At 44.3% G+C, this 14,435-nt stretch overlaps 1 protein-coding gene across 1 annotated transcript in view; it reads right to left on the bottom strand.

Moving 5' to 3' along the window:
• golgb1 (golgin B1) overlaps positions 1–13,726 on the bottom strand; it is a 16,309-nt gene extending 2,583 nt beyond the window's left edge. The window contains exons 1-17 of the mRNA XM_025058199.1: positions 12,953–13,726; positions 11,236–11,316; positions 10,457–10,648; positions 10,244–10,363; positions 9,937–10,104; positions 9,726–9,848; positions 9,113–9,226; positions 8,243–8,939; positions 8,070–8,146; positions 7,917–7,977; positions 7,231–7,444; positions 2,376–7,199; positions 1,888–2,299; positions 1,383–1,616; positions 471–1,301; positions 184–377; positions 4–105 (exon numbers count right to left, since the gene is read on the bottom strand). Coding sequence (XP_024913967.1) covers positions 4–105; positions 184–377; positions 471–1,301; positions 1,383–1,616; positions 1,888–2,299; positions 2,376–7,199; positions 7,231–7,444; positions 7,917–7,977; positions 8,070–8,146; positions 8,243–8,939; positions 9,113–9,226; positions 9,726–9,848; positions 9,937–10,104; positions 10,244–10,363; positions 10,457–10,648; positions 11,236–11,304 — 8,432 coding nt within the window. The 5' untranslated portion in view covers positions 11,305–11,316; positions 12,953–13,726. The remainder of the gene's footprint in view (positions 1–3; positions 106–183; positions 378–470; positions 1,302–1,382; positions 1,617–1,887; positions 2,300–2,375; positions 7,200–7,230; positions 7,445–7,916; positions 7,978–8,069; positions 8,147–8,242; positions 8,940–9,112; positions 9,227–9,725; positions 9,849–9,936; positions 10,105–10,243; positions 10,364–10,456; positions 10,649–11,235; positions 11,317–12,952) is intronic.
• Between the last annotated feature and the right edge of the window lie 709 nt (positions 13,727–14,435).

The raw sequence follows: 14,435 nt of genomic DNA on the forward strand, positions 1-14,435 counted from the left end.
AGCATTGCTGTGAGTTGTCTCAGCTGATGGTCCCTCTCCGAGAGCGTGGCGAGCGTCTGCTGCTTCAGCTGCTCGGCTTGAGCCATCCAATCCACACGCTCCAGCCTGAAAGAGCAGATTTGTAATGAGGCTCAGCCCGGCCCTGATGTCTGCAGTGTGAACGTAGGAGGACCTGTGTCTCACCTCAGAGTCTCCACCTCCTGCTTGCCCTCTTCCATCATGTTCTCCAGCTGCGTTACGACCCCCAGGATGTCCTCGTTTTTCTTCTTCTCCTCGAAGAGCTCCTGGCTGATTTTGATGAGCTCTCCTGCTCCCAGCCGAGCCATCTCCACTTTCTGCTTCTGCAGCTCAGACTCCTGGGTTTGAAGTTGCTCCAACTACAAGTAAAGATAAAAGATATTAACAACAACAAAAACATTAAAGTGAAAAACATACATTATTCTCCTGGTAGTTTTGTCATAAACACTCACCAGTCTCTCCCTGTCATTCTGCAGTGCCTGCAGGGCGTTCTTCAGGCCCCACACTTCTCCTGTGGAACCTCCAGAACTCCCATGTCCTCCGTGTCCACCTGCCTTGCTCATCTCCTTCAGCTTCTGGGTCAGCTCCTCCACTTTGCTCTCTGCCTGGTCCCTGCTGTCCTGGAGAGAGGCCATGGCTTTGGCGAACGACTGGTTCTCTGCTCTCAGCTGTGTTGTCGCCTCTTTCTCTTCCAGCAGCTGTTGCTCCATCACCAGCAGATCTCGGGCCAGCTCGGCCACCCTCTCCTGAGCGCTCTCGGATTCTGTCCTCATCACGCCTCCCTCCCATCGCAGCTCAGCCAGCTCCTTGTTTCGGCTGTCCTGCCCCTCTCGCTCCTTCGCCAGAGCCTCCTCCAACTCGTCTACCTGTACTCTGGCGGCCTGCAGCTGCTCTCTCAGCTTCTCCACCTCTGCTCCAGGAGCATCAAGTGTCTTTGAAGCTTCAGTTGCCTGACTGAGACTCTCCATTTCGACCTTCACCACAGCTTCTTCTAGTGTTTCTCTGGCTCTCCTGACCTCCTTCAACTCGTTTTCTAATTCCTCACGTTCCCGTTCGAGAGTGTTGATCTGCTCCCTCTGCGCTGCCAGAAGCTGCTTGTGTTGGGAATCCTTCATGCTCAGGACTTGATTGAGTTCGTCACGATAACCGTGGAGCTGAGCTGACAGCTTGGCTCTCTCAGCGTACAGGTCGTCTCTCTGGACCAGCAGAGAGCGCAGCTCCTCCTTCAGGCTGTTGTTCTCAGCGGCAGCTTCTTGGATCAGACCATCCTTCTCCATCATGACCTGGTAAATAAAATTAAAATTGCTTTCAGCAAAGTTGACTTTCAGTCAGTTTTTAAAAAAATGTGTTTGTTACTCACTTACCTGCAGGTGTTTCTCCTCCAGCTCTTTGTAGATGTTGAGGACTCGGTCCCTGTCGCCCTGTAAAGAACCCATGGCCTTGGTGAAAGAGTCCAGTTTGGCTTTTGCATTTTTGCTGTCTTCTTCTGCCTTCTTCAGCTTGTCCTCCAGACCTCGTACTTCTGCTCGTCTCTGCTCCAGCTCCTTCTCAGCCGACTGTGCACGGGCATCAGCCTCTTTTCTGGCCTCTTCAGCAGCCTGGAATAAAACACACAAATTAACATTGAATAAATGAAATAAAGTCAATTGTATTCGAATAGCACAAACACATTAATCCTAATGTACTTTAGAGTTATTGAAATTAGTATATAAATGAAAACTATCCACCGTAAAATTCATTATAACAGGGAACAATGGAGGAATGTCTATACTGTATGTACAAATATATATACATTAGTGTAAATGTATGTACAGTAAATATTAGTAAAACAGTCAATATCACTGGTCTGAAGAATGCATGTAAAATGACCTGTGCTACAGCCTGCTCCCTCTCCACCAGCATTTCCACCTCCTTCGCCTCCTTCTCATGTAACTCGCTCTGTAGACTTTCAGTCAAGGCCTTTGACGACCTGAGGTCTGTCTCCAACTGCTCCACGTTCAGACACAACCTCCTCTCCTCCGACTCCCTCTCCTTCAGCTCCGTCCTGCCTTTTTGCACTTCCTCCTGCAACTGACCCACGGCCTCCTCCAGAGCTTTCACCCTGTGACGTAACCCCTCCAGTTCCCCAGTCAGGGACTGGACTTCAGTTTCTGCAGAGTGCAGCTCAGATGTGGTTTGTTCTAGTTTACTCCTTTCCTCCTGGAGGATGGCTTCGAGATCCGTCACTTTCTTTTTCTCCTCGTCCATTTTCGAGTGCCAGTCTTTGTCTGCCATCTCGAGTCTAAAAACAAATAAAATAATGCCTTTTTTACTTAATCTTTTATGTTGCATAATCTTACAAAGTGTAGTGTTTTTACCTGTTCACTGAGAGCTGGAGTTCCTCTTTCAGTGTGATTTCTTTTTGCAGCTGCTCTGCCAGGTCGCTTGCTTTTATTTCAGCCTTTCTGGCTTCAGCCTCCTTCACCTGCAGAGCAGAATTAAAGCGCGTCTCCCATTGCCGAGCCTCATCCAACACTCTATCCCGGTCGTCTTGTAGTGAACACATGGACTTTGAAAAAGCATATAACCGAGACAGGGACTCGTCCAGACGAGCCTGCAGCTGTTGGGCTCGTCTCTCAGCTACGCCCGTCATCTCTCTGGCCTTCAGTGTTGCCTCCTCTTCTTTTTCCCGGTCTCTGTCGGACTCCTCTAGTCTCAGTTCCAGTTCCTTCAGTTCAGCCCCAAGTCTGAACCTCACAGAATCCAGAGTTTGCTCTGCCTCTTCTTTCATGGCAGCAATTCTTTTTTGATGGCTCTGCACCATGGCAGCATTCTCAGCTAAAGTGTCACTCAACTGTTTTTGTGCGGTATCCAGGTGAGATTTACACTTGGTCAGATCTGCCTGAACCCTGTTCAGATCCTCCTGGCTGGTGGACGCCTCTTGTTGATATCGTTTTAATCTTTTGCTGAGCTCATCGTTGCTGTGCTGCCGTGTCTTGGTTTCCTTGCTCAGCTCACTGATCCTCTCCTGGTACTGTATACTCTCTTTCTGCAGTTGTCGCACCTCCGTCTGTTTCTCCTTCAGCAGCTCCTCCAGTTGTTGTGCTCTGCTCTGGCTTCCTTCCCTGACTCTCTCCGCTGATTTCAGCTGCTGCTCCAGCTCCCTCTGTTTTCCACACTCGGCCTCAGCTTCAGCCCTCTCCCTCTGGGCCTGCCTTACATCCTCCTCCAGCCTGCATGCCCGATCCTTCACACTCTGGGCCTCTGCTTCCAGTTCGGCTCGCTCCCTCTCCAACTTCTCTGCCTCACGCTGCATGTCAACAAGTTGCTCCCGGTTTTGTGTCAGTTCCTGCTGGTAACCGGCGATGCTTCCATTAAGTTGTGCCAACTGGTTCATGAGACGCTCCTCAAGGTTGTCCTTCTCAGTTTCCAGGATTTGGAGGAGTTCTTTGAACTGTGTTTCCCTCTTTGAAGCCTCTGCCATCAGACTCTGTTCTCTGTCTTTGCTCTCTAGCAAACATTTCTCTAAAGCAGCCAAAGAACTGATCTTCTCTTGACTTTCCTGAAGCTCTTGCCTAAGAGAGGTGAGCTGAGCTTCAAGTTCTGCTTCTTGCTGCTGCCACTGACACTTGTCTTTGGTATACGTCGCCTCCATCTCCCTGATTTTATCTTCTAATAAGGTGAGAGAACTTTGCATCACTTCCTCTCCAGTGTTCTCTGTGGTTCGTGACTGTGTTTCTGATGTAGTGACGACAGTTATGTGATGATCAGGAGTATCTTCTGGAATTTGAGGTCTTTCTTTGTCATCACATTGATCCTTGTCCACTTTTGTGAAAAGAACTTCAGATTTCTGGGCTGTGAAAACCTCTTCTACGACAGCTGCAGAAGTCTCTTTGACGTCTTCCTTCTTTTGTATTTGGTGGAGTTGCTCCTTCAGTTCTTCGACCAGTTTTCCTAGAGAGACTTTTTCTGACACCGTGTCATTCAATTCATCTTTTAAGGCCTGCAGCTCTTCTTCCAGTCCTCCAACCTCGTCTGTCCTGGGACTGTCTTCATGCTTCATTCCTGACCTTTCCTGAATCTCTCTCAAACTTTCATTCTCCTCCTCCAACTCTAGGATTTTCTGCTGCTTTGTTTTGGCAAATTTCCTCATTTTATCTTTCACTAAATCTACCTCCTTCCGCGCCTCCTGCGCCTGCAGGTCAGCTTCTTGCTTTGCGACCTCATGCGTCCTGACTTTGGTCATCAGCTCCTGCCTCTCCTGCCTGGCAGCTTCCAGGACACGTCTCACTCGCTCCGCCTCGTCACTTACGTTCTCATAAGACTTGAGCAGAGTTTCGTACTCATCCTTCATGCTCTGAATCTTTTCCTGCCATTCTTTGCTAATCCTGTCGACTTCATCTTTTGCAAACTCTGCTTCTCTCTTACAGGCATTTTTCTCAGTGAGTAAACCATCCATGGCCAGTTTGAGGCTCTCGCAGGACGAACCAAGGCTTTGGTTTTCCAGTAACATTCGATCTATTTCTTCAATCAGCTTCAACCTTTCTGCTCTGAGCTTTTCTAGCTCAACTTCTGCTGATTCCAGTTTCTGCTTCAGCTCTTCAGTGAGCTGCTCCGCAGATGCGAGTTGCTCCTTCTGGATTTTGTTTTCTTTCAGGGTGTCTTTACGTGAGATGAGTGCAGCCTTGAGTTTCTGCTGGAGCTGCTTCACCTTGGCCTCATTGCCTTCCTCCTGCTTCTGTGGAACCTCCACTTCTAACCTTTGGGATTTCTCCTGCTCAACCTTTAATTCTTCCTGTAAAGATGCGATCAGTTGATCCTTCTCAGAAACTGTGGCCTGCATGGAGTGAATGAGAGAGTTCTGCTCACTCAGCTGTTGACTGAGTCCCAATATCTCTTGGTTCTTACGGTCAAGGAACTGTTTGAAACCTTCCACTTCAGCCTGGAGAGCAGCAATGGAAGAGGCAGATTCTGACGATGTGGCCTTGGTTGCAGCTTCCATTTCAGCTTTTATGGTTTCCGCATAAGTCTGAGATTGGAGATATTTTTCTCTGAGATCACTCACTTCCTCTGATAGTGCTTCAATTTGTTTGTCCTTTTCTCTCAGAGCTTCCAGCTCCTTGCTTAAATCCAGAACTTCAGTCTCCTTCCGTAGCAGCCTGGCCTGAGTTTCCTGCAGTTGCATCTCCAGCTCTGTGTTTGCCATTTGAACAGCTTGGATCTCTTTTCTGAGAACTTCTAACTGTTCCTCCATTTGTGCAGATTGGGAGTCAGCTGCCTCTTTGGGCTGAACTTGTTGGTGTTTTGGCGGCTGTGATGGCTCAGCATCGGCTGTAGAAAAGTCCACCCAGTCCTCCTGGACCCACTCACCGGCTGCATGCTTCTCCATACTTTTGGTCAACTTTTGTGCACCACTGTGAGTCAGATCTTCTTGTCCACAGATAACTCTATCCTCTAATTCTTGCAGTTTGGTAAGAAGAGTGTCTCTCTCACATACCTGCGCCTCAAAACGTTCCACTAACTCATTGTATTCCTCTTTCTGCTGCTTCATTTGTTCCCGATGGTGTCTGTCTTTTTCTTTTGCTTTTCTGATAGTGTCTTTGCGGGACTCTTGTGCCTCCTGAACCTTCTTCTGAAGTGTCTCACAGTCTGTCTCCAGTGTGGCTACCCGCGTGTGTAAAACGGTTATTTCGGAAGTGCCGCCAAACGTCTGCTCTCCATTTTCAGCTTCTTCGCTCAGCTTTTTATTCCGTGCTAGTGTATCTGCAATGATTTGATTCTGCTCACTAATTTTCTGCTCTAGAGTTGCCAGTGTTTCCTCTTTGGATCCTAGAGCTTGTTCAAGTTCCAGAATTTTAGCCTCCATCACTTCATAGTCATGTCCTCTGGATTCTTCTGCCTCTGGAGCACTGGCAGAGATTTCCTTCTGTGCAGATTCATCTCGCTCTTTCTGCTGCTTGACTTCTTCCTCAAGGTTTGTAACCTTCTTCATGAGTTCTTTGCGTTGCACCAGTGATGCCTGGAGCTTCTTCTTCATGTTTGTTAGTTGGGTTTCCAGCTCTTCCTTTTCCTTTCGCAAACCCTCATCGTCGACATGAGCACCAGAGTCTTCCTTCTCTACCCTTGTTTTCTCCAGTTCCCCCATCTGCTCTCTTAGCTTATTGACCTCACAGTCTTTGTGGAACTTCTCTTCTTCTACCTGAAGAAGTTTGGCAGACATGCTGTCATTAAGCTCCATCATCTCTTGTTCTCTCTGACTGAGACGGAGCTGTAGGTCGCTGATCTCTGAGTCCTTCTTTGACAAAGTCTCATTGTTCAGATCCGAAGTCTGGGAGTATTCCATTAGACTGCCTTCAATGTCTTGTAGTTTTCGTTCCAGCTCAGAGGTGAGGAGTTCTCTGTCCTCCAGCTGAGCACTCAGCATTCTGACCTGTCCATCCTGCTCAGACAAAGCTTGGTGGGTTGTTTCCAAGTCACTCTGTAGACTTTGGATCTTCTCCACTTTGGCTTTTCTTTCGCTGCTCAAAATCTCTACCTGTTCTTCCAGAAGCTGTATTTCAGTCCTTTGCTTCTCCTGCACTGAGCTGCTTTGTTGGGAAACACTCTCCAACTCCACTTTGGTTGACTGAAGCTCATCAGCAAACTTATCAGCCTGAGACTCAGCTGCTTCTTTTGCAGCTGTCAAAAAACAAACTTCCTCCTCCAGATTTCTGATTTTCTCCTGTGACTCTGCAGCTGCGTCTCTCAGATTCTGTAGCTCAGCTAGGAGTTCACTATACTTCTTCTGAAGCTCCTCGGCTAAAGCTTCAGCAAAGACCAGGCCGGAGGAAACGGCAGCATCAGTGGAGGGCGAGCTCTGTTGAGTAACGTGAACCTGGACAGTCTCTCTGATGATGACAGAGGACGATTCAACTTGAACCATAGACGTTTCCTGCTCCATGCTGGTGGTCTCCCACGACTGCAGCTGCAGATGGCCTAAGTCCTGCAGGGTGGAGGGCCATTCCTGGCCTCCATCTTGATTCACAGCTTCTAAGAGGGTCCAGCTGCTGTGGGCCACCTCTGAATCAGTACTGGTGACCATCTCATCTGAGGAGGTCACTTTGGATTCTTCCGGCGATTCGGACTGATTTCCACTAAGTTCTGGACTGCTTTCATTATCGGCAGAGACGGAAAGGACAGAGGTGTCCTCGGCCACTAGGGTGGTGTCCTCTTGTGTTTCCTCCATGACGTCAGTTGTCTTCCTCTTGTGTTTCCTCCATGACGTCAGGAACAGCAGCAGAACTGTCATGGTGGTCTGTACTGGCTTTTTGGTCCTGGCCTGGATCCTGGTCATGGGTCTCCCCAGACTCAGTGTGGCTCTGGTGTTTAGCTAATGCGCGAGATACTCGTAAGGCTGCCAGTTCAATGTCTTTTTCTAATAGTTGCTGCTCCAGCTCCAGTATGTGTGCTGTGGATATAATAATACAATTGCAGATGTTACTACAACTAGAATAAATAAAATCAAAACAAACAACCAGTTTGTATTCTGCTAAAAACAATAAAATAATCCAGCAAAAGTCTAAAAAGTGACCTTAATAGCTAGTTTTAAATCTTTTATTATTGGAAATATTTTAACTCAATCAGCTGATAAGTCATTAAAACTGAGACTGGCCAGAAAATGAAGAAAACCTAAAGGTTAACAAATAACAACAAAGATAAAACAATTATAGTCAAACAAAATGGTGAAAAAATGAAAAAAAATAAAAATAAAGCAGAGTTTAAGAGAAATACTTCATAAGACGCAATATTGTATCTTTCCATCAATAATTTCCATAAACTAATATTTACGACCACAGATCTGTTCAAATATAAACACATGAATCACGTGCAAAAAAAAATCACAAAAATCTTGAAATGAATCAAGAATATAGTGTGTTCACCTTTGTCAGTTTCAGATGGATTTTGTGTTGAAGATTCAGTTGCATCATTTTTCTGTGACAGCTGAAATAAAAAGGAAAAAAATGTGAAACTGCATAAGAGTGAATCAAAATTCTTTTTGATCAAAGTGAATAATCAGCTACCTAGATACTGACCGTCATTATCTGCTCCTCCAGCTGCAGCATCTTGGTCGCTGCTTCTTCCTGTTCTGTGTTTTTTCTTTCAAGTTGTTCTAAAATTGGACAAAAGAAAAAGCACCATTATGCAGAGACTTGATTTGAGATGCACTCAATCCCACACACAAAAACAACCAGATGGATGTTCTCACCCTGCAGAGTTTCCATGGTGTGGGTGAGATCTGTACACTGTTGTTCACTCTGGATCTGTTTTTCTTTCAGCGTCGTCAGCTGGTTGTCGAGAGACTGCACGGTGTCCAGGAGCAGAGACAGGTCTTCAGGGACGAGGTTCTCCTCTTCTGCTGGTTCCTCAGATATTGTGAGTGACTGTAAATGTCTCCAAACTCTAACCAAAATCTCTTCCTTCTTCTGAGCATCTTCTTGTTTTTCTTTAAGTGACAGCAGCTCTCTTTCCAGTCGGTCAGTTTCTGATTTCTGCCTCTCTGACGTGTCCTGGCTGCTGTGAAGGTCTCTCAAAGATGCAAGTTCGCTCTCCAGCCGAGATATTTCTGCTGCGTGTCTCTCCGTACCATCATGACTCGCTTGTATGGCCGCTTGCTCAGCTTCCTTGGACAAGGCCAGTTCACTCTCCAGTCTGGAAACTTCCATCTTCTCCTTCTCCAGAGCCTCCTGATGACCACGCTCTGCCTCTCTGAGGGAGATCAGCTCGCTTGCTTGCCTCAACATCTCTGCTCGTTCTCTTTCAAATGCTTCCACGCTGGATCGCAAAGCTGCAAGTTCTGCGTTGGTCAGGTCTGTCTGTTTGGACCACTGCTCCCTCTCCTCCTCCCTCAGCTTCATGGCCTCCATCAGCTCTTGCTCCATCTGCCGGAACTGAGCAGTCAGTATCTGAGCACAGAAAGCAAGAATTAGTTAAGTGGCTAAAAATAAACAACCATCTGGGGTGTGTCACCCTTCAATAGTTTTCTTTTCTTTTTGAAAGAAGCATGTTGATTACAAACACATATCCAGCAGAATGAGGAATGTTGGTAATAAGGCATGTGGTCCAACAGGATCTGTACCTGTTTCTGTTGATCAGCGCTGCTCACTTCCTGCTGCAGCACCTCCACCACGTGAGCACGAGACATCAAGGTCTCTTCGAGCTCTTCACAACGCCGCTGAGCTGAGGTTAATGCCTGGAAAAAAGGCAACAAAAAAATCTTTCAATTTCTTTGCCAGATGTGTAAGCACAATAACGACATCCTTTATCTTTTTAAACGAAGGTGAAAATGATCACGATGCCATCCTTTTATTGCTGCCTGATGACTTATTATTCCCTCATTCATGTTTATTTCTAATACATATATACTTAAATACATAAATATAAATATATATTTAAACACACACATATACATAGGCTGTATACGCATAAATATATACATGTATACTTGCACATATTATACATATATACACATATATGCATTTAAATGTTTAATATCATTATTATTATTACAAAAATATTTAACAGAAATAATGTAAATTATTTACATATGTTCATTTATATGTACACACATACATGTCCATGTGTGTATAGATATATATACAGTATTACAGATATATACATATGTGCATTCAAACTTACATACATACAGATACACAGAACACAAAGGCATATAAACAGGGTCATGTTTTCACCTCCATGAGTTCTCCATCATTTTGAGTCTGCAATGTGACCTTCATCAGCTCTTCTTCATGTTTCTGAATCTGCTCCTGGAATCTCACGTCTTTCTCACACACCACTGCCTGCAGTTTCTGCAGCTGAAAAACAAAAAACATAAAGTTGACAGGTGATTTGTGAGAACATTTTCAAGGGCCATGTGTTGTCTGTTGACTGCCAGTCTGTCACCTGTTCAGCATGAGCAGATTCCTTTTCCTGAAGAATATCTTTGCTGGTCTGGAGTAGTTGTTGAAGCTCCATGTTCTTGGTCTCCTCCTGGATCAACTTGTTCTTCAAATCCTGGAGCTCCTCTTCCACCGCTGCCCCAGCTGCTGTAAAAGAGGTGTCTGGGCTCGGCTGCAGACGATACAGATGCTGGAGTCAGATAAAAACTGATGAGATGGATTTTTGACTTTTATTGAGATTAGAACAGACCAGAGGAGGAATTTCATTCACTCCACAAACACAATTCTGAGATTTTCTGCTTTTAACTCACTGTTACAGTTTCTCCTCCTGATCCTTTCAACTCAGCAATCTGTTTGTTGAGAGAAGCCATCCTCGCTTTTGCCTGCAGCTTAAGTTTGGTGAATCGAGCCTCGGCGTCTTCTTTTTCATTCTGACACAAAAGACAAAACAAAACTATTATCTCTTTGAAAGTAAAAAAAAACTTTTGGAGAAGCAAAAAAGAAAACTGGGGAATTTTGAGCACCTTGAGCTGAGCATCTTTGTTCTTCAGCTCTGTATCCTTCTGGACCAACTGACTGTCTTTGTCTCGGATGAGCTCCTTCAGCTGGACCACCAGCTGCTCCAGGTGAGCCAGTCTCTCCATGGTTTCCTCCGGGGCCTCAGACTCCACTGTGGCCTGGTCCTCACCTCCAGGGAGTTGAGGCACCAACAAATCCTGTACAAAAACATTAGACATGATCAAACTGTGGAAACGACACCAGGATCGGTTGTTCTCAACTCGGCAAGACGGCAACAGTCAGAGACGGTTCTTTTATTTAAGCCGTGGATCAGAATGCTGTGTGAGTTAACTCATTTATAGTGAACTCAGGTGATGATAATCCTTGTCATTTGTGTTAAACCTGAATGTTAACTTTCTGCTGACAGATTCACCAGATATCTTTCTAAAGAAGTGGAGATCAATGTTTTCTCTGACATTCTGCAGCTGTTTCAGACACAGACACAACAACAGGACCTGCGGAGAAACTGCATTCCATGCAGTTCTACGGTGATGTACTATGTATGGCACGCTGGTCTTAAAAAAACATATTTCATGGCCAATATTAGTCAGTTAGTTTCAGGCTTTCACTAAGGTCAGAGGCTTATGTTTTACTTAAAGTTTTACTGTTCTAGTTACATTTATCAACATTTATCAAGTGAATTGTTCCATAGGATTAATCTGAATATACTGGTCGGGAGTTATATCTCATATGTACATAAAACAATTGCTCAACTGTGAGTGACACGACTTTATTGTCCACTCACCTGTGGCTCTCCATCCACCCCCTCCTCTCCAGACAGCTCCTGGAGAACGTTGGCCAGACGGCTCAACATGAAGGCAGCCCTCTGTGGAGAAAGAGGTTGGAAATATGTGCTTAAAGTTTTTTCAGACATAACATTATGAACATTTTAATTCATGACTGCAATAATACTGAGTTGAAGACGGAGTTACTCTTTGATGCAAGACGAGTCAACATGACCTTACACCATGACGGCACCTGTCATTGATGCTTAACGACACACCTTAACAAAGGCGGTACCAACACACAGTTCAAATCCTGTTTATTTAATTTGTGTTTGCGATGCAGGAGTGACAGTAAAGCACTTTAGTTTGTTCTAATAGATTTGACACCAAAAACAATTCTAATCAACTCCCTTCAAGAATTTTTGTTTGTGATGCAGGAGTGACAGTAAAGAAACAATTCTAATCAACTCCCTTCAAGAGCTGCTCTAAAGAGATGACAGACAGTGAAATGGAGTTTTCCCTAAATGTAGAAACTGACAGTATGAACTGCGAGTAGTTACAAGTGTCAAGAATCACATTTAAATCCCTTTTTTTTTCAACAATATGGGCAAATGTTTCTCAAACTGGTCTGAAAGATGGAACAGTAACATTGACTTTGGTGAAATTAAAGGGGAAAAGGCTTAAAGAAAAAAACATGAAAATTATTTTGTGATAAAACACATCAACTTTATTCATATGAGGCTTCAGCACCAATAGCTGTCTGATTTCAGTTATAACTTGTTATATAACTTTATATTTTCATAAAGGTCTCAGGGGAAGTTGTTTTTGCAAATTGAAAAACAAGGTCACATCTGTAGATAAACAAAATAGTTGTATGGTTTTTTTTATCTATTAGAATGCCTATGGAGTCAAATCAACACCCTGTTTTGAAATCCAATCCCTCAAAAATGAATGTTGCATCAGGAAAGACATTCAGCATTAAAACTGTGCCAGAAAAACAAAAGAACCACTGTGGCAGTCGGTCAGGAAAGTCAGAAATAGCATTAGATGCCAAACCACAATATATCACACACACACCAGTGAATTGAAAAATGTTTAAAGACACAGATGTGAAAATACATCGTGTTGCAGTCCTGTCCTTCTTTATCTTATGGACTAGTATTTTAAACATGTTTGTGTGAACACACGGTGCAAGAAACTAGATAAACTTGTTGCTCAGAGTTTACAGCAATAAAAAATGTCAGTTGAAAAACACAAAAGGCTCTTTTTTATTATTTGTCGCGTCGTCTCTAGAGCAACACACTGTCAGATAATCCCTAGCCCCTCGTTTCCGAATCGAACCGAGATGTGTCGAACCTTTCCGAACCAGCAGTATACGAGACAACTGCGGCTGCGTCACCCTTTTTGTGACCACAGCAAACATTAAACGAAGCTAAACCCAAAATGGACGGTTAACATTAGAAGAGACTAGACATCAGCTCCGTGTGGACGAAATCGTAGGCGACGAAACGGTGGCGAGAACAGGATACGTGCTGGAAAAACATCCTTTCTTCTACTCTGCGACTGCACTTTTCCATGGCACAGTCAAGTTAGCTAAGCAGGCTAATGCTAACAACTCCTAAACAAGAACGTCTTCTTTAAAAGCTGCTCTTCTGGAGATTTTGAAACCGTTTTTCATGTGACAGTGCTGAAACGCAGTTTTGACACGGTAGCATTTTTTTATGCTGTAGAACTCACCTGTGTTTGTGCACTCCAGGTGAAAGTATCTGGCTTTATATGTAAAAATTCCTCGGATGGATTTCAGAGCATAGCCACATCACCAAACATTCCCGGAAGCGGATATTCCTCTGCGCTGATTGGACTGCCTACATCTGCACGTAAGGGAGTGACTGCAAGTTCTACAACACTTAGGTTCCAGTTTAGGGGTCATCTGTAAAACTATGTTTAGTAAAAAAATGTGTATTTAAAATTGTAAACGCACTTTGAGAAAAATGTTCATGAGCCAGTTTGCACAAGGTTTGACACATCTGCACCACTAAGAAAACAAATATTTGTTGCATAATTTTATGCATTGAAACTGGAACCTTGACTCACTTCAAATATCCACAACATTTGACTGGGCTCCAATACTGTAAGATAAAGATGGCGGTTCACGACAAAAGAGTCACCCTGATCATCAACAACGGCAGGCAGCTGGGGAGGAGTCTACTGCTGCTGGCTCATCACATCACTGTGTTTGTGGCCTTCGTGGGCCGCACAGTGCAGTGGACGGCAGAGGTGGGGAAGTGGACCAGCCTGTTTGCACGCTACACAGTGTCAGCGTTTGACTCCATCTACAGACACCTGCCGTGGGGGAGAAGGAGGAGTGTTGCTGCTGGGGCCTGAGAGATAAGTAACTACAGAGACTTTGGATGTTTTCAAAGTCAAAGAGAACTTCCTGAGAAGAGAAGAAAACTTCACATTTGCTTAGAACGGTCCCTTTTTTAATGAATGGCACTTGTTTGCATGATTTCCTAGGGATTATACTCAAGCTTCTACTAATTGGACTCTTCAACCGCTTTTAGGATACACTTCCCTGAATCCACTGTACTTTGTAGAATTTTGAGCATCCTTCGAAATGGAGTAAGTCCTTTGGTGCAGTGTGATGATGTAACATTCTTGGGATCTAGCCATTACGGGTCATTTTCCATTGTATGACTTTGAGAAGCAGCCTTCCTGTGCATACTGTAACATGTCTGGCAGGCCGACAACATTCACAGAGACTCAGGCTTCATTATTAGTTCTGGGATTTGAACCCATACTGGAAGAGAGTTAGCTCTGCATTGGTTTTCTGAGGTTCCAAAAGAACACTAAACATACCAAGCTGTAAGAACAGATGTTTTTTTATAATAAGGCTGAATGATAATTCAGACAAAACTGAAATTGGATGGAGCCTTTCACATCTAAAGATGGGTCAATTTGTAAAAACCATGGTGAGTCCAGTACGATGGTTAGTATTTCTGGTCTCAGCATCAACTGATGACAAACTACGACTCGGTGATGACATCATCAAAGGAGTCAATCAATTGAAACATTTTGGTATCAGAACATCAAACACATTTATATATATATATATAAAAAATACATTCATATACATACATTCTTTAGACTGAAAATTGTTTTTAATCTTCCAAACACTACCATCGTCCCTGATTCCTGTAAAAGAAACTACATTAAAACA

The sequence above is a fragment of the Cynoglossus semilaevis genome, chromosome 8 (genome assembly GCF_000523025.1).
Source record: "Cynoglossus semilaevis isolate Cse_v1.0 chromosome 8, Cse_v1.0, whole genome shotgun sequence".
In the NCBI taxonomy this organism is placed as follows: Eukaryota; Metazoa; Chordata; class Actinopteri; order Pleuronectiformes; family Cynoglossidae; genus Cynoglossus; species Cynoglossus semilaevis.